General features: G+C 38.6%; 2 protein-coding genes across 4 annotated transcripts; both read right to left on the minus strand.

Moving 5' to 3' along the window:
- Positions 1-1,982: 1,982 nt before the first annotated feature.
- LOC115918064 lies at positions 1,983-7,443 on the minus strand. 3 transcript variants are annotated; one of them, XR_004062475.1, is made up of 4 exons: positions 6,884-7,441; positions 5,628-5,730; positions 3,776-3,891; positions 1,983-3,145 (listed from the first exon to the last, which is right to left on the minus strand). XR_004062475.1 is itself a non-coding variant. In XM_030977179.1 (4 exons), the coding sequence occupies exons 2-4, from the start codon at positions 5,712-5,714 to the stop codon at positions 2,807-2,809; spliced, it is 537 nt and encodes a 178-aa protein (XP_030833039.1). In that variant the 5' UTR covers positions 5,715-5,730; positions 6,884-7,442; the 3' UTR covers positions 1,983-2,806. The 3 variants fall into 3 exon arrangements, 2 of the variants coding, with proteins under 2 accessions (XP_030833039.1, XP_800102.3); XM_030977179.1 differs by having other exon boundaries at positions 5,633-5,730; positions 6,884-7,442; XM_795009.4 differs by having other exon boundaries at positions 3,776-5,730; positions 6,884-7,443.
- A 10,832-nt stretch (positions 7,444-18,275) lies between these two features.
- On the minus strand, positions 18,276-24,213 carry LOC115920607. Its single transcript, XM_030976732.1, has 3 exons — positions 23,844-24,213; positions 20,235-21,993; positions 18,276-19,639 (listed from the first exon to the last, which is right to left on the minus strand). The coding sequence occupies exons 2-3, from the start codon at positions 21,672-21,674 to the stop codon at positions 19,301-19,303; spliced, it is 1,779 nt and encodes a 592-aa protein (XP_030832592.1). The 5' UTR covers positions 21,675-21,993; positions 23,844-24,213; the 3' UTR covers positions 18,276-19,300.
- Between the last annotated feature and the right edge of the window lie 896 nt (positions 24,214-25,109).

Here is a 25,109-nt window from a genome sequence, read left to right on the forward strand (position 1 = left end):
TCAACTAGGGGACCTACGTCCTTAAGCCATAACTGACAGTAATGAGGATTAATGCCTCATAAAAGGGCACTAATATAGCACATCGACACGGTTTTGATCCTGGGGGCTCACAGTAACGAGGCTGTTGCTTAGCCAATGAATCATGACTGTACGCATCGGGGGTTAGGGTACGTCACCGCCCCCACAAATACAAAAAAACAAAGAAAATGCAATAAATTATCAATAACTCATTGCATTTTGCCCCTACCCCCAACATATTGTTTAAGGCATGCTCACATAGAGGATTTTTTTTTTTTACGCAAAACAAACACTTACAAGTTACAGTACTATTCAATTAAATCTGAAACTGTATACTATTATCTAGATCTATTAGGATTAAATCATTGTCAAAATCATTCCATACATTGGGGTAAAAATAATTATTCCACCATTGTGACCAACAGTGTAATTATATGAAAACTATAGCTTAATAAGGTCAAATGAATATGAGATCAGACCGGCAACAAAACGAATAGATTATGTTACCCTTAATGGGGTCGGTTTCGGTGGTTTGACTGAGGTATAATAACCAACATCAGAAAATGTCTGGGAGTGAAATATATAATTACAATCATCGCAATCGATATCACATGACAAGCTGTGGACCAATCAAAAGGTTGTTTCTTTAACAGCTTTCTATTACCCTAAATTGCCTTTTAATAAGTCGGTCGTTTTGAATCGGTTTACAGTCAGTTTGGCATTGTGTCTGAGGCACAATATATTTTCTATCTCGTCAATTACAGTAGGCAATGTAAGTGTATGACGTTGAATTGAAAGAGTCCGGCATTAACTAATGCCCTATGCGTTAATGTACATTGACGTTGACCATGCAGGAATGTAAGCTAATTATCATACTTTTATTTATTCGCATATTGAAACCCTAAGTGAGATTATTTGTATGAAAATGACCGACCAGTGTTTAATTTTAGTAATGATAATGATGATAGTAATGGTAATATACTAAATATTGCAATGAAATGATTATAATAATAGTCATAATAATGACATTATTTTCATACAGTGCCATTCCAAAAAGTAACCCACCATATAACTTCACAGTGTAGCTTGCATTTATGTGTGTGGGTGCGCGCGCTTGTGTGGGTGTATTTTGTGTGAGAAGCATGTCCCTAAGAACGCGTAGAAAGGAGGCCTAACATGTAATCCATTAGAGGCCAGCCGACAAAAGAAGAGCAATGCAATGTTTAAAAAATGCAATGTTTAATTCAATATTTCTAAAAAGCTTTATTTGAAGGTGGTTTGTAGGAATAAATAAAATGCACACAATTTTTAATTTTTCAAAAATAATAGTACATAAAACACGATTGCAACTCATTTCTAGAAATCAACTCAAGTAAATTTCTATAGCTTTGTGCGTCACCTATTGAAATTTGCAAACATGACACCGAGGTTTTAAAGCTTATCAGTACTAGTTTACAGGAGGGATTAGACCGCCCTGCAAGATCACTGGACAGGTGGTTATCTCATCAACTCAGCTCTCAGTTAACATAAGTAAAAGAGGATCATGGGGGACCAATGGTCACCGATTAGGCATTGTTTAATATAGAGAGGGCGCAAGTAGCTACAAGTAGTGCAGTGGGCGACAATTGTTCTGGGGTGTTCAACAGGGTAGGCCCTATTGACATTTTCCTTTAATAGTTGATTTTTCTGAGATAGTTGCGATCGTGTTATATTGAGGAATCTTGCCATTTTCAAAGAAATAATATTCAAGCAAATATTGTTGTTTTGATTAAAAACCAGCCATAAGTAAAGTGCATGTTAATATTCAATAATAATATGTCTAACTACCTTTATGAGTTATAAAAACGATTATGTCTTGTCTACCCAGGATATCTTCATCAATATTATTACTGTTCTTCCTGAGGGCCCTGAATCATATTAATAGGGACTTTTAGATTGGCGCAAAGACAACGGGGATTGCTACGGTCGACGTCCTTTTAATGCACTACCTTGAATGGACGTCACACGTATCAGTCCACGCAAATCTAAAAGTCCCTATTACCCCGGCTTTAGCCGAGCTACCATGAAAAGGCGCTCGACTTTCTTTATGCCGGGTATACCATTAACCTCACCTGTGTCGAGTGTGGCAAATGTAGATTTGTCTTGCCAAAAGACATTAGGGCCCGGCCGGCAGGAATCGAATGGCGAACCATGTGATCCACAGTCCGGTGACGTCTACTAGACCTCGACCCCTTTCTGTTGAACGGATAATCTATTACTTCATCTTCACATATATTTACTTTATCATTCTCATATATGGCCAATCTTCTCAGATTAAATCATTAACATTAAAAAATGTTACAACTTGAAAGGAACTGAACTTTTCATGTTGTACGGTTGACGACTGTATAACTTATTGGTCCATGATTTACTAATTCAATTAGATAGCGGCCATTGAGAGAGTTAAAAAGAAAAATATATTTCTTGAAATACACGTCAAACATATGTGTAAAAGCATTAGCAACTAATATATCTACACCAAAAACAATGCCCTTTCCCTCTAAACAGCTTACTATACGCAGGCAACAACGTCATATATTTATGAGGAAATTTTCGTATATTTTCGAACTTTCTGTTATGTGTTGTGCTAGGGATACGATGGAATACGCACTAGGCAAATTTCTCTCACAAGAAGCTCAATTATAAACTTCTCTTATAAATGCAACATTAAAACGATACAATGTTTGCCTGAAATTTTATGAATTATCATGTTAAAGTAGGTCCATATAGTATAAGTTAGTTAGTTTCACTAATTATCTATATCACGAAGCTGTACACCATTGCCGTCTACTGGAGGCTCGTCGCTGTGAATAAAGGCTTTATTATTCACTGAATATGTTTGAATGTTATGGGAATCAGCGAGACTCGTACTATGTGTTAAACTGCTGAGACGATCCCTCAATGGCGCCAACCTGGCCTTCCAGAGAGCAGCCACTCGTTTGTTAAAACATAACACGATTGGTAGGATGAAGGTCGAGAGTTGGTTCAGAAGCTGAGCGATGATGGCAAGACTAGAGATGGGTTTGAACAGGAACGCCACGTAGAAGATCCAAGATGGAAGCCAGAGAACACCAAAGATTGCCGCCATCTTGTAAATTAAGGGAGGAAAATGGGATGATATTAATAAATCACTATTTATTAGCTTGGAGGGTTATATCTCCCTAAAAATGGCAATGGATGGTCAGCACTATATTTGCTTCAACTGATTTTGTATTTCTAATTTGAATAACCGTAACCAGTTTAGTTTAAACTTTGCAATTAGATTAGAATATTATTGTAAGAATGAACTTATAATGTAAATTTAAAAAGTTTTAATCATCCCCAACCTTCCTTTCTTCTAAACTTTTGGAATACAATAATAATTATTTAATTATTTAAAACAATTCGCATCCTTTCTACACAAACATTTACTTTGTAAAAATATACAAAACACAATACAAGTAAACAATCTTTAGGCAATTGTAATTGAATTATGTGTGAGAATTCGAAGAAGAAAGGAGGAAGATTTAGAACCCTTGAAAACTTAGATTATGATCATCAATTGTAGGAGAGTTATAGTTAAGCGGCCAGCACCGTGTGGGGACCAGCATAGATGATTAGATGATTGTACCGAAATGCATTTTTTCAATTGATCTCTTAAAACTATAGAGCAATGACTTTCCATTAGCTTGTAATAGATAGAAGGTTCAGAAATTACTATGCAAAAATGACAATTTACCTTTATCGTTAATTGACGTTCATTCCTTCGTCTATGCTTTCCACCCGAGTCCATCGATGCCACATCGAGTCGTGTTTCCCTTAATCTCTGAACCACCAAGACAAAAAGAACACAGCCTACAAGGAACGGTATAAAAATTTGTGTTGTTATGAGATACGTCGGCCATCCATCGATAAGCCAGCAGTATTCGTCGATGTCATAGATCTTGATGCCTCCAATGTGCAGAAAGACGGCAAGAAGAGCCAATATTAGAGGAAGACCCCACCCAAAGAGGGAAAGGAGAAGAAAGAAGCGGCTTCCAGAAACCTCATCCATGCGATGAATACCTTTCCTGCCAAGAGTCCACGCCATGAAAATGGCAACAGCCGTCCACCAGTAGTTTGGTACAAGTACAAAGTAGTAGATGAGAGTAGCTAAGAATGCACAGAGTTGAGGATTATCAGTTTCAAGTGGGATGTACCCTGATGTGTAAAAGAGAGACAGCAACCCTGCAACTACAAGGCTCAGGACATTCTTACCATGGGTGTTACGGAGCTCTTTGAACATGACAAACGTGAGCAGGCAGAATAGAAGTGCAGCTGAAGATAATCCGTTGAGGATTCGAAGACACATCTTCAACCATTTTGGAAGTTTGTCCCACGTCTGATCGCCGCGTAGGGGAATAATGGGGGGTGCATCGGCCGTGGGCAGTGCAAAAAAATATATTGTGCAGTTAAGCGAATATGGGAATGTATCGATGGGGGCAATTTCTTCCATGCCTGTATCATCAATGAATAGAAATTCTGGTTTCAACGCAACGAATAATGTTTCATTGATCGTGCAAATTGAATCATTCTGTTTTTCCCATTCTAGTTTCAACCAATCACCAGCATCGGTACATAACCCAGTTTCATATTCCTCATCAGGATTGACAGAGATGCAGAAGAAGCTATATAAAACTGACCCAGACTCATGAATCTCATATCTATACAGCCGTTTTAAATCAAGATTTAATTCACACTCCAGCGTCCTGAATCGACAGTCCTCTTCAAAGTATTCAAAATAAGCAACGTTTTTTTTCATTAGCAGTGCAATCGTTTTCAAAATCATTTGGAAAGTTTTGCATTGATACAGAAGCAATGGAATAGCTTACATTTGCAACCCCATTCTTGTAATAAAACGTATTGCTTCGTAGACAAACAAGAACTGATTCAAAGTCGTCAAAAAGTCCTCGAAAGGAAATCATAATTCGGTCAGCTTCATTACTTCTATTTTGAGGAACTACTACATTATCAACATCTCCTGACACCATGCTTTCCAAAGAAGTTTCCAGATTTAGAAGGAAGTCGTCCGAAAGCGAAAAATTGGACGATTCGATGACCAATTCTGCAATTCCATTGAATGTTTGAACCGAAGCGGCCAACCTCACTGCTAGAAAAACCACAAGCTGGAGAAAAGCAATAGAGGCCACATTTTTCCTATCCATGTTGTGTGTCGCGAGTGAACAATTTGTCTATGCTTCTGGTTTCCGGAGTTGAATGTTTAAGTAATGCGATAGAAATCTGAAACTATATGTACAGCAGTCATTAAATAATTTCGGAGAGCATTTGCGGTTAAATTCTAATTGATCTTCGTCTAACAGAGAGTAATCTATGAAATGTCTGATAAATGACTATAGTAAGAACCGTTCATGATCCTGAAGAATTGTATACAAAATCGTTGAAAAGCAAGATATAGGAGGTTTTCAGGAAGCGATATATATATCCAATCCATGTTGTATTCCTTGCACGGGGTTTTATGATTCGAGCTGAGTCGTGATCATAACTTTGACGACATGGAAATGTCATTGAACTCCTCAATGATGTAAATGTACCGTACGTGCAGAGTCAGCCTGGTAGTTCCTTGTCAAGTCCACCAACAGGGGGTTATCTGTGTGCAGCTGTTGGAAGAATCCATTCATTATACGATGCAGGATCCTGTGGAAAATAAACACATACACAGAGGTTTAAGAGTGATAAGGGGACTTTTCGATTTGCACGTTCACTAGTGCACTGCGGTCGGGTTGAATGTTCGTTACCTCTTCAATTTCACACGACGACGATCGTTCAGTGACGTCTGTCATGCATATTTTTGCTTTTGCGCGCAATTCGATCGAATAGCTAGATCAGAATTATGGCGAATCTTCATCACTTCCGGAAGAAATGCGTTCATTTTATGAATCATTCTGCAACAATTTTGATTCAAGGGAAATTATAAACAAGAGAACGTGTTAATTTTAGAACGTGTTAATTCTAAAAACAAGCGGTGCCCGGGCGAAATGGGCTAAAATCTCGCCGCCCGGCCATCGAGCAGGCTACTTTTGGGGGTTGTGACCATAGCTTTACCCTACAACCACTCCCCGCTTGCAGAATTAGGTAAATTGGGTCCATTTTGTTACTTCAATGTGCTGTCTCGTAACTACAAAATAGCGTATACCCCCTGGACATCTACCCCCAGTCAACACCCCCTGGGACAACTACCCGCCGAACAACTACCCCCCCCCCCCCCAGTAAACTACCCCCTAGGAAAACTACCCATTAGCACAACTACCCCCGGAAAACTATCCTAGGGGGTAGTTGTCTGGGAGGTAGTTGTCTCGGGGGTAGTTGTCCTAGGAGTAGTTTTCCTAGGGGTTAGTTGTCTGGGGGTAGTTGTCCGGGGGTAGTTGTCCCGGGGGGTAGTCGCCCTAGAGGGTGATTGCCCTAGAGGGTAGTTGACTGGGGTGATCATATGGGGGGGGTGGATGTCCTGGGGATAGGTGTCCAGATACGGAAAATAACATTACTTGGAAAGTAATGATTACAAGATCAAAATCTAAGTGTAAAAGGGGTTAAGGAGTCATAATTTAATCATATAAACATACACGATATATACCAACGATATATTAGTTTTTTTAAACTACTTGTCAGAACTGAACTGCGTTTGATGTTGCTTGGCTTTTTCCTTCTAAGTTTCCTGTTTTATTCTGGCCTTTTAGAATTTGGCCATACAACCTTCACTTACGATTCGTCAGACTGCTAGATAGTGAAAAAAAAAACATCCAGAATCATCAATCTTAGAGGAATGTCTCATTATAAGGAGCTTTCTTACCTGCAAGATATCGGAGTCACAGTAGTAAATGACCTGAGCCGCTTGTTGTAGGCATCATGAATTCTACGAGAAGTAGACTCTGATCGTTTTGGGGGTCAGTACAGAATGCAGACAGTGCAGTGTTTTTTTTTAATTATTCCCTCAACTGGACACGTTTATACACGATTTAATACCTAGAATTTAAATATGGCACATGTTTATTCACTTTGACTAATACTTAGAAACCCGTTGCTCTGTCCCTGCAAGTAGTTTTTACTTGCACCATGCTAATAGCATTGCACCATGCACCTGGTTTCAGTAAGCACACACACACACACTCATCGGTCTGCAAGAATCTTCAACTGTTAACAGGCAGACAACCCCCAAAAGAAGAGGCTACTTCTATGCAAATACAAGTCTATTGTATTACTTCACGAATGAATGATCCCGTGTCCAGCAGGAATATAGATGTTTACTATTGAAAGATTCAGAGGTCGGCAGTTCTTTTTAACAGGGGCTATTTGTGTAAGAATAAAAGAATGCGCATTGGTATTCTTCACGCGCCTACGTTGGTTCTTGTTACTGGTATCCAGGCTCGCTTTGGTACGAAAAAAATAAGAGGCATCCAGGAAACAAGGTGGAGCTTGGTATATTGAAGTTTGAAGCTTGAAGTTTATTTGTTCCACATTTACATCAACAAATTATTTTTATTTTTTTGATTTTGTTATACAAGCGTATAAGCGTAGATTACACTAACAAATTTAAAGATTTCAAATCAAATATAATGTACGGAAAATGGGTACGAAGTTTCAAAATGTATAGATATGACAGGCAAGGTAAAACAATGTAACACATGGGGAGCCTAAATAAAAAGCATAGCTTGTATGTAAATAGGCTCCCATACTGAGTAACACAATATAGTAGATCTGAATTTAAAAGGTACTATAAGAGGCGAACACGAAGTAGTATAGTATAATATTCTGGAGACACAAGGAGAGTGACTTTGAGAACAAAAGAAAAAAAGAATAAAGACTAAAGCAAATAATTCAATATTGCTTAGTAGTGCATTCCCAGCCTCAATCATGCCATAACGGGAATCTAACCTTGATAGCAAACTAGTCTAGAAGAAAGAAAACAAAATCAGAGAATCTTAATGGTGAAAGTTATGATTTAAAAAAATAGCAATCACTATATATCAAAGTGGCTGAATCGGTAATGTCTTTGTATAATCGCGTTTCCCTATCTCCGTGAATATGTGGCAAGTATATGAACATCGACTATGAGAGATACCCAACTTTGGTGCCAAACTACATGTACGTAAAGGATAACATTTCCACGTAACATAACAGAAAAATAAAACGATAAAGGCTCATCAAATGCAAGTGTCCAATAGTTTGTCTTTTTATTTAGCATACGAGAGCAATGCACATACACTTCTTTCTATAATGAGTTGTTCGAGTTCTGGAAAATGTGGAGAATGTTTTGTGAGCTTTTAATTTTCTGTATTCCAGTTTGATTTGATTTTTTTAAATTGTTATGTGTATGTATTGCATAGATATCAACTTATTTACATTTACAATCTTATAACTTTAGACGTATGATAATGACGTAGTATATAGTATATACATAAAAGGGGTCATTTTGAGCTTAAGTTTGTAAGAAAACTCGAAGAAGAAATGTCACCTGAAGAAGATTGTTCTTAAAGTGACCAGGATATAGGATTAGATGTAATTGAAAAATTTGAACCAAACATTTTTCTGCAGTCCGGTTCCCCAATTTCCATGTGCAGTGCATTATGATCTTTTGCAAGACTGAGTCAGTTTCTTTTCATTCTGATCATTCAAAATATTTAGATTTTGATAAACATCAATCCCCAATTCCTCATGCACTACATAATCCACTTTTCACAAGTGTTTCACACAGTTGCTTTCACAAAGTAATTGCAAGTACTCGACTTAATCCATATTATTAACTTCTTGTAGACATGTTAGAGAGGATCGGGCATGGGGCGCCAGATTACCCGATTGTGAGGGGTACTACATGCTGCCCTTAATTACTACCTGGACCCTACACACGATAGGATCACCATCGCTTATCGCTTACATTCTCGTTAAAAACATGCGAATAATATCGTGTTAGAATAACAACAAAAAATAAAGATATTTTAGGACCTTCTCAATTGTTCTACTAATATAAAAAAGATTAACTTTTCTTTAAGGGATCCGGTCACTTTGTCTCAGATTCTGAAACAAGAACCTATAGATTTAGCTCATGCTGTAATGATAATTATAAATCTTTTTGTCAATCAGGAACCCCATGACTTTTACAAGCCGATCGCCCGTCTGATTTTGAAGATATTTATAATTGGAAATCGATACAAAATTTTGCGTTTTCCTAACGGTTTTCATAACATTACAGTCTATTGGGGGAAATGCAGGGGCGGATCCACGTAGCGATTATTCCGGCCCGCCCCCCCCCCCAGCCCCCCAAAACGATAAAAAATAGGATAATAACGTAAAGTTAACCTTTATAAAAACAAAAACAAAAGCGCCCCCTTCCCCGCTTATTCGCCGGCCGGCTGAGTCGGCACTAAATTTTGTATTATGCTACCCCCCCCCCCTGACGCCGTCTGGATCCTCTGCAGGCACGGATCCACGGGGGGGGGGGGCTGACGGGTCAACAACAACAACAAAAAATAATAAATTCTCACGAATTAGGAGAAAAAAACAAAAATAGTGGTCTCACCCCCCCCCCCCACCCCCCGCTTATTCACCGGCTGACTGAGTCGGCGCAAAATATTTCCTGAAAAATTGGACCAAAAAAAGTGCCTCCTACCCCCCCCCCCCCCGCCCGCTTATTCACCGGTGGCTGAGTCGCAACTAATATTTTCTCACGGATTGCCCCCCCCCCCTCCTCTTCCCGCCGGCTGGATCCGCCACTGGGAAAACGAGTATGGTAAAAAAAAAAAAAGTCACTCATAGATTTTCCAACTACTTCTTTGCGTCTATTTCATGGAGCAGTATTCCCTTGCTGTCTATTAGAGCCCCATTCTTATGAACGCAAGGTTTACCCTGCATCGGGTCTGATTGATTGTTGTGAGAATCGCTGCTACTTGGTGAAAATGAAGTGATGAGAAGATCCCTAAATGGCGCCAATTTGGTCTTCCAGAGGCCACCCACTCGTTTGTTACAACACAGCATGATTGGTAGGATGAAGGCCGAGAGTTGGTTCAGAAGCTGAGCGATGATGGCTAGACTAGTGATGGGTTTGAACAGGAAAGTCACGTAGATGATCCAAGACGGAAGCCAGAAGACACCAAATATTCCCGCTATCTTTATGTGTTCATAAAAAATAAAAGGTGTAAAATAGAAATAAATGTAAACGGCAGTGGTTTGTGATGGCATGAATGATAGCGCCAGCTATCGACGCATCGTATGGAATAATAATAATGACAGTTATTGTAATTAACCGAACATCGATACCGGAATATAATGTAGTAAAGAACTCAAGTCGTGCATGCCTGAGCATGTAAATAAGTCCTAGCCTTCTACTGATGTCAAGAGAGATCTAATGTTCAACTCGTTATTAAGCATTCTTTGTTTAAAGGGACACCCAACCTTGATTCAAAAGTAGTCTTCTAGTAAGGAAAACAGAAAATTAGAGAAGAAGACTGGTGAAGATTGAATTAAATTGAACAGAAATTAAGAAAATTATGATTTTTTTTCAAAAGAATGGGCTCTTAAAGATAAAGTTGAGTTCTGGTCATGTGATTGCATAGTGAAAGAAACGGTGTGGAATCTATCAGAAAAGGTTGATCATCTAGTATATAAGTATTCGTGTGTATTGCAAGGTTCTGGAATCATCAAAATCATAAGAAATTTGGCCAAATCTTGGCAAAGTTACAAGCACTGTACACAGAATGATGTATATGGGACTACACGAGCACATGGCGAAAAAAAACCTACCCCCCCCCCCCCGATTTTCACGATGTTTCATGTCATATTTAGAATATGTAGGCATTTGAAGAGGCATGCTTTTCAGGGAACATGTTTAATCTGATGTTCTTCCACCCTTGCATAATTACAATGATAACGCTCACAAATTATTTTTTTACCTCTTCCCAGAACTTAACCTTCTCTTTAAATTTGGCTGAACCGGTAATTTATCTGTGATGTACTAGCGGACAAAGTTTCCATTTGTTCCAACGCATAAAGTGACTAAAGTGACATAAAGTGATAAAGTGAAATTGTCAACATTTTAAAACGGATGACTCAGGAGAGTAATTATTTTCATTTTAGAGGACATATAGCTGGCACTATTATCTTCTGCAGTGGCAGTACAGGCCACCGTCAGGTGTATTGTCGTACTGTTATTATTCCAGTATTTCCTTTACGGAATTCTACAATACTTGGTGTATTGTTTTTCTTTCATCGTTGTTTAATAATAATCATGAAACTCAGCTTTTTTTCCTTTTTTTTTAAAGAGCACCACTCCGGAGTATTCCCTTAACATCGAAATATGATATCTAAAAGTGTACTTTTAAGGCCATCTATGCCATTACAGAATTATGGGGACTCTTTTGACACTATCTGCGATATCCGAAAAGCAGTTTTTTTGTAGGCCTAGTCCACGAAATTAATCAGAACAAAGAATGGTGTAGAGACAAGGCGGATTTGTTTTCCCTAAGGGAATATGAATCTGTCGTGGCAAATATCATCTTTAAAATTACCCAAACGACTGCTAAGATTATACCATACCTTTATTGTTATCTGACGGTCATTCCTCCAATCTGACTTTCCTCTCGAGTTAAGTGATGCTAACTCTTGTCGTGTGGCTCTCAATCTGTAAAGCACCAAAACAAACAAGAAACAGTCCACGAGGAAGGGTACTGCAGTTTGTACCGCTAAAAGATAATTAGGCCATCCATCAACAATCCAGCAGTATTCGTCGATGTCATAGATTTTGATGCCTCCAATGTGCAGAAAGACGGCTAGGAGAGAAAACAGCAATGGTACGCACCATCCAAAGAGAGAGAGGAGAAGGAATAAGCGGCTTTCAGAATCTTCATCGACGCGATGAATACCTTTCCTGCCAAGTGTCCACGCCAGGAAAATAGCAACAGCCGTCCACCAGTAGTTTGGTACAAGTACAAAGTAGTAGATGAGAGTAGCTATGAAGACACAAAGTTGAGGATTATCAGTTTCAAGTGGGATGTACCCTGATGTGTAAAAGAGAGACAGCAACCCTGCAACTACAAGGCTCAGGACATTCTTACCATGGGTGTTACGGAGCTCTTTGAACATGACAAACGTGAGCAGGCAGCAGAGAAGTGCAGCTAAAGAAACGCCGTTGAGAATTTGAAGACACACCTTCAACCAATCTGGAAGTTTGTCCCACGTCTGATCGCCACGTAGAGGAATAATGGGCGGTCCAATACGTACCGTTGGGCAGTATAAGATGAACGACAACGTGTCGATACGGACTGGATCGTCAAAATCATCATTAGCGATAAAAGCAAAGGGAGGTAAAAAATCAGTGACTATTGTTCTTTTTATACTACAGTTACCATCTTCCTCCTGCTCCCATTCCAGTGCCAACCAATCGCTAAAAGAAGGGCACGAGTTATCCATCCTGTTATTAGCATCTGCATAAATGCAGTAAAAACTGTATAGAATTGACCCACGTCCAAAGAGGTCAAATCTAAACAATCGATTTAAACCATGATTCGACTCACACTCCAGCATCTTATATTGACAGTCCTCTGCAAAGTATTCAACATATGCAATGTAATTGTTGTTATCTGTGCACTGTTTATCAAAATCTTTTCGAAAATTTTGCATGGATACAGAAATAATGGAATAGCTTAGATTTGAAGTCTGATCCCCGTAGTAAAATGTATTATTTCCTAGGCAAACAGGAACTGTTTCAAACTCGTCAAAATATCCTGTAAAGGAGATCGTTACTTGGCCATCATAGCCATAGTCAGCCATCTCTTTCTTCCAAAGCCTTACGTTGTCAACATCTCCAGATAGGACGCTTTCTAAAGAAGTGCCAATATTTTGAACAAAGTTATCTGTGACAGAATGATTGGATTCTTCAGTCATTACTTCTGCTATCCCTGTGAACATCTGAACAGACGATGCAAACCAAGCTGCTTGGAGAATCACCAGGTAAAGAAGGACAAAGTAGCCTGGAATCTTACCCATGTTGCGTTTGTTGCTTCTAACTCGTCTCAAAGTTTGTCTCATGAAGTGTGAGCTAGGTGTTGACGGTAGTGTATTCTTTTTGCAGCCTGTTCATATCCTTACAAGAGAGACTTTTCTGTCCTAACCTTCCATACGTGACATGGTTAATGCAAGCAGAGAATTTGGTGTAAGGTCGATGCAATTGTATAGCAATTCAAGTTGAAATTAATCCTGACATTTTTACTGGTAGTCGTTGAAGTATCACAATAAATATCCTTGATATATCATATCAGGTTTTATCACAAATATGGATTGTGATGAAAGTTGAACAGATTAATCACGGAAGGAGACTGTGCTGATCATCATATCATTCAGTGAAGAATAGTAGAACCAGATCCTGTGAAATGAATAGTATGGAAAAGAGAAATTTTGAAATGCGGCACACAAATCTGTCTTTTAGCCCAATCATAGCAACGAGAACGACACCAGGGTCCATTTCAACGAAACATTCCTAGGCCTAGATGTCAATTACATGTATTTACATTGTCATATGTTATTAGTTGACAACTTATAGCTTTTACCCCCTTCACATACACGAATTTTTTTAAAGTCCTTACGGATCGCCAACTCGTAGTCAATTGCAAGCATCCGTAAATAACTCGCTGATATCCGTAAATAACTCGTCACAACTCGCAACAACTCGCAACAACCCGTAGACACTCTTAAGGATTCGTGATAGGAGAGGCATTAAAAAAAAAACCTTTTAAAAAATCTCATTACGATTGTCCATCGATTGATTTTTCCGTAAATAGCTCGTAAATAGCTCGTAACGATCCGTAAGTTTCGTAAACCGCTCACCACTACACGTAACCATCCGTAAACTGCTCGCAAGAATCCGTATATGGCTCGTAACTCATTTTGTAAACGATTTGTTACAGTTAGTTTACAATTTGTTTACGGATTATTACGAGTGCTTACGTGTTGTTTAAGATTTCATTTGGGTCGTGTTACGATGGCTTTACGGATTGTTACGGGTTATTACGAGCGCTTTAAATATATATATATATATACGTATACTTACGTATTCTAACGAACTGTTTACGATTTGGGGAAGGTATAAAATCCGCAAATTCGAACACTTCATTTTCAGTTGTAATTTTTGGGCTGAAAATCGTAAGGACTCGTAAATACTCGTAACTAACTCATAACTATTTGTAACAACACGTAAACAGGTCGTAATTATTATGTTAGTTGCTCGTAGTTATCCGTGACAACTCGTAACAGATCGTGGATTTTTGCCGTAAATACATCGTAATGACTCGTAATAATCCGTAATACACCGTAAATAGCTCGTAATAACTCGTAACAACTCTTAAATTAATCATGAAAGTGGCCAAATCGCAAGGATCCGTGAAAGACCCGTGAATTTGTGCGATCCGTAAGGACGTGTAGGGGCTATTAGTAAAGTTTCATGAATATTGGCCCAGACCGGCAAACGAATGTATTGCATTACCTCGAATGGGGTCGGTTTTGTAGTACATAAAACACGATTGCAACTCATTCCTAAAAATCAAATTAAGTCAATTGCAATAGCCTTGTACGTCATCTTTTGAAATTTGCATCCATGACAACGAGGTTTTAAGCAATCCGAACACGATTTTTATGAGGTGTTCAACAGGGTATTGAAATTTCTCTTTATATTTTTTTTCTCATTATAGTTGCGATCGTGTTTAAGGTACCTTGCCATTTTCAAAGAAATAAATTTCAAGCAGACGGTGTTGTGCTGATTAAAAGACTAGACATATTAAGTAAAGTACATGTTTATATTTGATAAGTATATGTCTAACTATCTGTTTAATAATGGCAATGATAACAATGATAATATGTTTCGTTTACACAGGGTATCCTCATCAGTATTATAACTGTTCTCCCTGAGGGCCCGGCAATCATACTATTACCCCGGCCTAAGCAGAGCCACCATGAAAAGGCGCTCGAGTATAAAAGGAATTTCTTCCTACCGGGAGAATTTCCCTGAATATACGTCAAATATTGCGTTTAAAAGCTTTAGCAAGTTATCCATTTACACCGAAACAATGCCTCTTGCCTATAAACATCTCACTACTCACAGGGGCATGGGTGTCGATCCCAGGGGGGATGGGAGATATATCCCCCCCAATATTTCAGGTGGGGGGGTGGCCTGTACAATCATCCCCCCCAATAATTCACCATCACAAAAAAAAAATTAATGATGAGAGCCCGATGAGAGTACATGTAATGGTTATTATACTCGTCTTTTGTCTTCTTTCTCTAATAATTCAATGAAACATCAAAGCTTCCGCGCTTCGCGCGGAGGAAGGGGAACTTAATTCAAACAAGGATTAATAGTCGAGAACGGTACAACGAATCGTCTTCTTTCTCTCATAATTTAATGAAACGTCAGAGCTTCCGCGCTTCGCGCAGGAGGGGGGGGGGGAACTGAATTCAGACAAGGATTAAGAGTCGAGAATGGTACAACGAATCGTCTTCTTTCTTTAATAATTTAATGAATTGTCAGAGCTCACTACCACCCCCTAAAATAAAATCCTGGTAATTACGCGCTTGAGAGGATAATAACCCAGGTAGCAAGCTCATGTGGGCCCCACATGGGTCCCATATTCTCTGAAATGTTATCTTTATTGAGGGTGACTTGAAAAAAGTTAATAACTTGGAAGGGAGGGGTACAACCTGCCACACGCTTCTAGCTCTTGGTTGCTCTGATCCATTGCCGAAAATATTTTGGCCCCTTTCATCCCCCCCCCCAACCACGGATACAAATCGACACCTCTGCACAGGGGCGTCAATCCTTTTTTTTAATGTGGGGGGGGGGACACAATGGAGTAACATATGGGAGTGTCTGAGGAGGGATATGGCCCTCTCAGAAGTTGAAAGAAAATTGAATTTTCAAACTCATTAAGATAAAGACCAGTTATGGTCATGCGATTGCATTGTGAAAGAAACGTTGTGGAATCGATCAAAAAAGGTTGATCATCTAGCATATAAGTATTGGTGTGTACTGCAAGGTTTTGGAATCACCAAAATTATAAGAAATTTGGCCCAGTCTTGATAAAGTTACAAGCACGGTACACAGAAAGATGTATATAGGACTACCCCATACGTGCGCGACCCTTCGTTATATCTATCAGGTCCAAATATATATATAAATTTAAAAATAGGCGTTTTCTCAGGAAAATTTGTGTGATCACTTATTAGTGAAAACACATTCTTTCACACGATTGGTAAAAAGCGCTTTCATTTCATTTTTTGAGAGGCCGTTTCCGAAACTAGTCTTTACCTTTAATTTCTAGCAATTTTTGTCTGAAAACCATCGTTTAGATTCCATTGTATTTTTTTCTCCTGAAAGGGGGATATCTTATAAGATGATGATGTGGATCCTAATCAAATGATCGGTTGAAAGCGTACACGTGACCAGGCATTTATTTTGCCTAACGCGTAATTTGGATAATGACCGGTCATTATCAAAATCATGTTATAAAACATATTTTTTAATGAAACAAATAAAACATAGTCTTATAACAAAATTATTACACATCATTTTGTTCGGGTATTTGCAAAATTACCCACACTCTGTACCTTCAAAACAGTCCAAACACCCTCGGATATCGCCTCGGGCGTGTTAGACTGTTCCAAGGGTACCTCGTGTGGGTATTGTTACTAATGCCCTCACTGATGTGTATTATTTGTATATTACTATTTGAAAGACTCGGAGACACATTTGCTATCTTAAGCTTTAATATTGTAATTATTATGTGAAATGATTCCATGGAGTATCTTGATTACAACAGTGTAGTTTAAAGTTAGTTACTAAATGTACCTGTCTTTTTATTCATTATCGCTAACATAACGTTTTGATACACTGTTTAGGTATATTTAAAGATATTTTTTCAACACTTTTGTCAAATATTGAGTGTCTATCCATTGTGACATTGTCTTACACACAAAAAAAGGAAACATGTAAGTCATGGTTATAATTTGTAAAAATGAAACTGTATACAAAATTATATAAACTACAAATAAAATGGATGTAAGTGAGTAATAAGTAACCATCACTATGAACATGGCGGACAAAGAAAGAGGACAAAATATACAGTTCCTCATTCTACCCTCAACAATGGCTGTGGTAGATAAAGGAACATCCTTTCACTGCTATAATGTAAAATGTGTAGAACAGGTGTCACATGCATATTCACCTGTTCTACACATATTTACGTAATAGCAGTAAAGGGATGTTCATTTGTCTATATACCACAGCAATTGTTGAGGGTAGAATGAGGAACTGTATATTTTCTCCTCTTTCTCTGTCCGTCATATTCATAGTGCATCTGGATATTGATATTATGATAACCATGAACATCTCAGAAAAATATACAAGGTAACAGTTCATTTACCATCAGAGGTGTCGATTTGTATCCGTGGTTAGGGGGGATGAAAGGGGCCAAAATATTTTCGGCAATGGATCAAAGCAACCAATAGGTAGAAGCGTGTGGCAGGTTGCACCCCTCCCTTCCAAGTTATTAACTTTTTCAAGTCACCCTCAATAAAGATAACATTTCAGAGAATATGGGACCCATGTGGGGCCCACATGAGCTTGCTACCTGGGTTATTATCCTCTCAAGCGCGTAATTACCAGGATTTTATTTTAGGGGGTGGTAGTGAGCTCTGACAATTCATTAAGTTATTAAGGAAAGAAGACGATTCGTTGTACCATTCTCGACTCTTAATCCTTGTCTGAATTCAGTTCCCCCCCCCCCCCTCCTGCGCGAAGCGCGGAAGCTCTGACGTTTCATTAAATTATGAGAGAAAGAAGACGATTCGTTGTACCGTTCTCGACTATTAATCCTTGTTTGAATTAAGTTCCCCTTCCTCCGTGCGAAGCGCGGAAGCTTTGATGTTTCATTGAATTATTAGAGAAAGAAGACAAAAGACGAGTATAATAACCATTACATGTACTCTCATCAGGCTCTCATCATTATTATTTTTTTTTTTTTGTGATGGTGAATTATTGGGGGGATGATTGTACAGGCCATCCCCCCACCTGAAATATTGGGGGGGGGGGGGGATATATCCCCCATCCCCCCTGGGATCGACACCCATGTTTACCATCCCGGTTTTTTAGTATGGTTACATTCCATTTATCATTAATGTCTACAAAACGCTCAGTCCACTTCATATTGACGATAAACATCTTCAGTTTTAATACACATTTTCACTTGAAATAGAGAAATTGAATATGACATATCTCCTGATGAGTTTATCCAAAATTTCAGTAAGTCGAAATGTTACAACTCGGCGATAATAATGTTTTATACTTGGAATCTCGGAGTTTGTGGTATCAATTTTCAACCAGAGTGGCTAGAATACTATGGTTTAACAGCTAGCTGAGCACCATTATGTAGCAATCTCAAAACATTCGATCAGGTATAAACTCGGAAGTTGAGGGCTTTACGATTCGAGTTCGAGAATATAGTTAGTCATGTTTGCTAGCAATCCTTACCATAACCCCTGATTAAATCACGTTTTGAACAAACTTAATTCAAACTGAAAGTGTGTTAGGGAAACGATGGAATACGCCCTAAATAGGCAAGAAGCTCAATGAAAACATTTCTCTTATAAATACGACATTAAAACGATAAAATGTTTGCGTGAAACTTTATGAGTTATAATTTAAAGTAGGTCCTTTTGGTATTAATACAAATAAAGTGACTGCTATGAGAGGCATCGCTGTTTCTATAGACTCAAGGGGACATTACATCGAGATATGACCCAAATGCGCCCGAGAGCCAGTATAGATACAGCTACGCTTCGATAAATATTATATATACCGAATTAGCAAACACATCTACAAGGAATTCCTACCGTATCCTTTTCTTGAGTAAAGACTGGTTAAAACATCACAGAAAATCTGAGACACTGTCTGTAAATCTTCGCTAGAAAGTTGCCTGAATGTTACGATTATTTGGGAATCGCAGACAAAAAGCACTGTATAGTATCCGCGCTCCTACAAAGAAACTTTTTAGACGTAAACCAATGGGGATCTCAGCAAAATTTATTTATGCGGCCCGTACGTTAGCCGGGCCAACGGGCATCTTTTAAAAAAATAAATATTGTCCGGTAGGCGAGCATGGCTAAGATCACGACTCCGATTTCGACCAATCAGAAGGCTAGATTTCTAAAGAGAGGTATATAATTTCTTTTACTAATTCTTTATATCACGTAGCTGTATGTCATTGCCGTCTACTGGAGGCTCGTCGCTGTGATTAAAGGCTTTATCTTTCACTGAATGTGTTTGAGTGTTATGGGAATCAGTGAGACTTGTACTATGTGTTAAGCTGCTGAGATGATCCCTTAATGGCGCGAATTTGGCCTTCCAGAGGGTAGCCACTCGTTTGTTACAACATAATACGATTGGTAGGATGAAGGTCGAGAGTTGGTTCAAAAGCTGAGCGATGATGGCTAGACTAGTGATGGGTCTGAACAGGAAAGCCACGTAGAAGATCCAAGATGGAAGCCAGAGAACACCAAAGATTGCCGCCATCTTGTAAATTAAGGGAGAAAAATTGTACGATATTAATTAAACGCTACTGGGTAGCTCGGAGGGTTATATCTCCCTAAAAATGGAAGTGGATGGTAGGACTATATTTGCTTCAACTGATTTTTGTCTTTCTAATGTGAGTAACCGTTAACAAGTTTGGAAACTTGCTAAAAACAATTCTAATCATCCCAATTCTTCCCTCTTTCTAAAATAAAAATTATTTGATTATTCAAAAGAACTTCCATCCTTTTTACACAAATATTTACGTTTTTATAGCTCACTAAACAATCTTTATGCAATTGTAATTAAATTATGTGTGAGCATTCGAAGACGACAGGAGGAAGATAAGAACTCTTGAACACTTGGATTCTGATCATCAATAATATTGTAGGATAGTTTTATTAGCGGTCAGCACCGTGTTGGCTAGCCTATCCGATATGCGTCGGGTATACTTGTAAAGCCCGACGCATATCGGATAGGCTACATGTTGGCCAGCATAGATGATTAGATGATTGCACTGGTATGATTTTTTTAAATTGATCTCTTAGGAACTGAAGAGCTATGACATTTCATGTTACTATAAAAAAATTGATTTTACCTTTATCGTTAATTGACGTTCATTCCTTCGTCTATTATTTCCACCCGAGTCCATCGATGCCACATCGAGTCGTGTTGCCCTTAATCTGTAAACCACCAGGACAAACAGGACACAGTCGACAAGGAACGGAATGAAACTTTGTGTGGTAATGAGATAGGTCGGCCAGCCATCGATAATCCAGCAGTATTCGTCGATGTCATAGATTTTGATGCCTCCAATGTGCAGAAAGACGGCAAGAAGAGAGAATATTAGAGGAAGACCCCACCCAAACAGGGAAAGGAGAAGAAAGAAGCGGCTTCCAGAAACCTCATCCATGCGATGAATACCTTTCCTGCCAAGTGTCCACGCCAGGAAAATGGCAACAGCCGTCCACCAGTAGTTTGGTACAAGTACAAAGTAGTAGATGAGAGTAGCTATGAAGACACAGAGTTGAGGATTATCAGTTTCAAGTGGGATGTACCCTGATGTGTAACAGAGAGACAGCAACCCTGCAACTACCAGGCTCATGACATTCTTACCATAGGTGTTACGGAGTTCTTTGAACATGACGAATGTGAACAGGCAGAAGAGAAGTGCAGCCAAAGAAACGCCGTTGAGAATTTGAAGACACACCTTCAACCAATCTGGAAGTTTGTCCCACGTCTGATCGCCACGTAGAGGAATAATGGGCGGTGCAGCAATGGTCGTTAGGCAGTTAAGCGAATATGGCAAAGTATAAACAGGGGCGATTTCTTCAATGCCTGTATCATCAATGAATAGTAATTCTGGTTTAAACGCACCAAATATATCCTCATCGATTGTGCAAATTGAATCATTCTGCTGTTCCCATCGGAGTCTCAACCAATCACCGGCATCGGTACACAACCCAGTTTCAGACTCCTCATCAGGATTGACAGAAATGCAGAAGAAGCTATATAAAACTGACCAAGAATCATGAATCTCATATCTATACAGCCGTTTTAAATCAAGATTTACTTCACAATCCAGCGTCCTGAATTGACAGTCCTCTTCAAAGTATCCAACATACGCAACGTTCTTTTCATTATCGGTGCATTCTTTTTCAAAATCATTTGGAAAGTTCTGCATTGATACAGAAGCAATGGAATAGCTTAGATTTGCAACCCCATTTTCGTAATAAAACGTATTGTTTCGTAGACAAACTGGTTCAAAGTCGTCAAAAAGTCCTCGAAAGGAAATCATAATTCGGTCAGCTTCAGTACTTCTATTTTGAGGAACTACTACATTATCAACATCTCCTGACACCATGCTTTCCAAAGAAGTTTCCAGGTTAAGAAAGAAGTCGTCCGAAAGCGAAAAATTGGACGACTCGATGACCAATTCTGCAATTCCATTGAATGTTTGATCCGAAGCTGTCAACCTGACAGCTAGAAAAATCACAAGCTGGAGAAAAGCGATAGAGGCAACATATTTCCTATCCATGTTGTATTTGTCGCGAGCGAACAATTTGTATTTGCAAAAATAGTTGAAAAGTAAGATACATGAGGTTTTCAGGAAGCAATATACATCCCATCCATGTTGTATTCCTTGCACGGGTTTCTATGATTCGAGCTGAGTCGTGATCTTATCTTTGACGTCATGAAAATGTCTTTGTACTCCTAAATCATCATATTTAATGTCTCGTACGGCGTGCATAGTCAGTCTGGCAGTTTCTTGTCAAGTACACCAACAGGGTGTTATCTGTGTGCAGTCTGATGAATGACTGTTGGAAGAAACCATTCATTCTATACGATGCATGATCCTGTGGAAAGAACACATAAACAGAGGTTTAAAGAGTGACAATGGAAGTTTTCATCCAATACGTCAGTCACACAGCCAAACCGACTTCACACCCGTCCGACCGATTCTTAGCCATTCAGGGTAAAGTAATTTTTGCACGGTAGACAAAAGGTCGGTGACTTAAACGTCTCCATTTACAACCAACAATCTTGAATAACGAGTAAAAGGGGGAGGGGGCGGTGCTCCTAAAATAACAGTGCCCTTCGATTGTGGCCCCGGAACCAAAAAGGCACCTGACAATGTCTACATGTAGAATTTTCTTCGTGTATTTGAAAGTCACACTTCCACATAACCCATCTACCAACTTAGGTTTTCACTTTTCAAAGTGATTATAGGTAAGTTTATCATGGAGTTTGTCGCTATTAAAATGACTGAACCCTACAATTGCCGGCCACAATGACGAGAAGACAACAACAATTGTAATTAAGGGATTACATAGCCACTCGCTTGCAACCCACTACTAAAAAAAAGTCGATAAGAGTTTCGAAAAGGAAAAAGCAGTTTCCGTAATTCAATTGTAATTTTTCGGAATGAAAGACTTCAGTGGCCGTGTGTTAGAGATTGCGAAACACCTGCTGATATCAAAATTTCGAACAGAGATTGACAATCCAATGAATCTGTGAAATGTGATATAATTTAATCATGTTATTAGAAACAATTATGAAATTTCATATAGACAGCCAAACTCGTCGAAAAGATCGGAAACTCTAATTGACCTTGAAACTATATATTCTGTTTGCTGTTTCTGTTATCATTCTGTTTGTAAAACTGTGTAAGTCTATGTATTTCTTCTGAAACAAAATAAAAGATTGTCCCTAATCGCAATCACAATGATCAATGGGCAAGCATATACAGCTAGTATATATATATATATATATATATATATATATAGTGCATTTGCAGGTAGTTAATGACCTCGAGTCTACTGTATTTGACCAATAGTACGTTACGATATATGCACTGTAGAACACTTGATTTCGTCTTAAAATTCATGTCACGAAGTTCAATATAATCCAAACGCAGGGATATCTGCATGCATAGCACTACTGATATATCCCCCGATAAAACGTAATATTCCTTAGTATATAGCCTGTCCTTAAATGAATTCCAAAAGATCCTCTTAACATGTAACAACTAGATTTGTAATACTTTAAAGTGAAAATAACATCACGTTCCTACTTGGAAAATAATAATAGGCCTACACGACAACATACCAATAATATATTGGTTGTTTTAAAACTAATTGTCAGAACTGACACTGCGTTGGATGTTACATGGTCTTTTTCTTCTTTGTGTTATGTTTTATCCACTCCAGCAAAGCATAGAGTAAATGCTAATGCGTATTGACTTTTAGCGCTGTATACTTGCTGAGAGGTAGCAATTACACACAATACACACACTGCACACAATTGTACTCTAATGCACACAATAAATATGATGTGGCTGATCGGCAAGTTCGACAGTAGACTCACGATATGAATTTTCCAAATATTCTTTCTAACATCGGTAAGTTGAAAAGATTGTATTTTACTGTTATTTAGGTGTCATCAATTGTCACTAAAGTACCGATTTTGAGTGAACTCAGTTGAGTTATGTACAGTGGTGTTTGAAATGTTCAGAATCAATAGAACAGTTTTTAATACACAGCCAGGATAGTAATGCAGCTATGTGGGGTTTTATCCTGGCCTTTATTAGACAATAATACCTTCACTTACGCTTCGTGAGACTTTTAGTCACCCGAAAAACACTAAAATCATAAAGAACGGCTGTAATTGCATGTCTTAATAGGTATAATAATGAAGCTTTTCTTACCTGCAAGATAGCAGAATCACAGTAATAGATGACCTGAGCTGCTTGTTGCAGGGCATCTCGAATCCTTCGAGATGTACATGTAGACTCTGATCGTCTTAGGGTCAGTATACATAGTATGCAGACAGTGCAGTGTTTTTTTTATATTGTTATTCTCTCAACTGTATCCGATTATACACAATTTGATACCTGTAAACCCGTCTGTTCTGTCCCTGCAAGAAGTCACATTACTTTAATGCAAATAAAAGGCTATTGTATTACTTCACGAATGAATGATCCCGTGTACAGCAGGAATATAGATTTTTGTTGACCTTTTACAGACTCCGAAGCCAGCAGTTCTTTTAGACCTATCTGTGTACGAATACAAGAATGTGGTTTGGTTATTTTTGGTATTGCTCTTCACGCGCCTACGTTGGTTCTTGTTGCTGGTATTCAGGGTACCAGGTGGAGTTTGATATATTGCCAAGTAGTGACATTACCAGCCTTATAGTCACGCCTTAACGGGATCGTTTAACAATAGGGACTTTTAGATTTGCGTGGACTAATACGTGTGACGTCCATTCAAGGCAGTGCTTAATAAGGACGTCGAGCGTAGCATAGACCTATTGTCTTCGTGCGAATCTAAAAGTCCCTATTGTTAAATCTGAGATACGCGGCCCTACGTGTTATCAGTGTCTGTGATATGGTGTAATGTTGAAGCCCTAAAAAAATCGCGCTTCAAAACGATCAAGAAGTGCCTCAAAAAAAAATTAAAATCTTTGAGTGACCGGTTTTACCATACTCATTTTCCCCAATAGACTGTAGTGTAATTCCAATCACAAATATCTTGATAATCAGACATGCGATCCGCTTGTAAAAGTCATGGAGTTCCTGACTGACCTAAAGGTTTATAATTATCATTGCAGCATGAGCTAAATCCAGGATTTTGTTTCAGAATCTGAGACAAAGTTACCGGATCCCTTTACTATGTCCCATATGCAGGCCCAAAAATTAAAAGGTTAAATTCCAACGGCATTTAAAAAACCGTATACTAATTTAGAACTTCCCTCAAAACGAAAAGGCTTGAAAATGGCTTTTAGTGGCAAAATGACGACCATTAGTTATCGCATCGACTTTTAAAAGTGATTGCGATGAAAGTCTGAATTTCAGACCCTTTTACCGAATGTTTGTACATTTTGTGCTGCACTAAGATTCTATCAGTTTAATTTTTGCCATTATGAGTAGAGGGTTATTGATGTAGGCAAATGCTCATGTACCTGTAAGCTGTTA

Source organism: Strongylocentrotus purpuratus, unplaced genomic scaffold (genome assembly GCF_000002235.5).
Source record: "Strongylocentrotus purpuratus isolate Spur 01 unplaced genomic scaffold, Spur_5.0 spur5_scaffold_9, whole genome shotgun sequence".
NCBI classification, from domain to species: domain Eukaryota; kingdom Metazoa; phylum Echinodermata; class Echinoidea; order Camarodonta; family Strongylocentrotidae; genus Strongylocentrotus; species Strongylocentrotus purpuratus.

What these genes read in the sequence shown, in the direction of transcription:
- LOC115918064 (XM_795009.4), bottom strand. Translation starts at nt 4,864, where the DNA reads ATGATTTTGAAAACGATTGCACTGCTAATGAAAAAAAACGTTGCTTAT. An exon ending in AACGTCAATTAACGATAAAG is followed by an intron (nt 3,146 to 3,775) that starts GTAAATTGTCAT and finishes TTAATTTACAAG; the next exon opens with ATGGCGGCAATCTTTGGTGT.
- LOC115920607 (XM_030976732.1), bottom strand. Translation starts at nt 21,674, where the DNA reads ATGGATAGGAAATATGTTGCCTCTATCGCTTTTCTCCAGCTTGTGATT. An exon ending in AACGTCAATTAACGATAAAG is followed by an intron (nt 19,640 to 20,234) that starts GTAAAATCAATT and finishes TTAATTTACAAG; the next exon opens with ATGGCGGCAATCTTTGGTGT.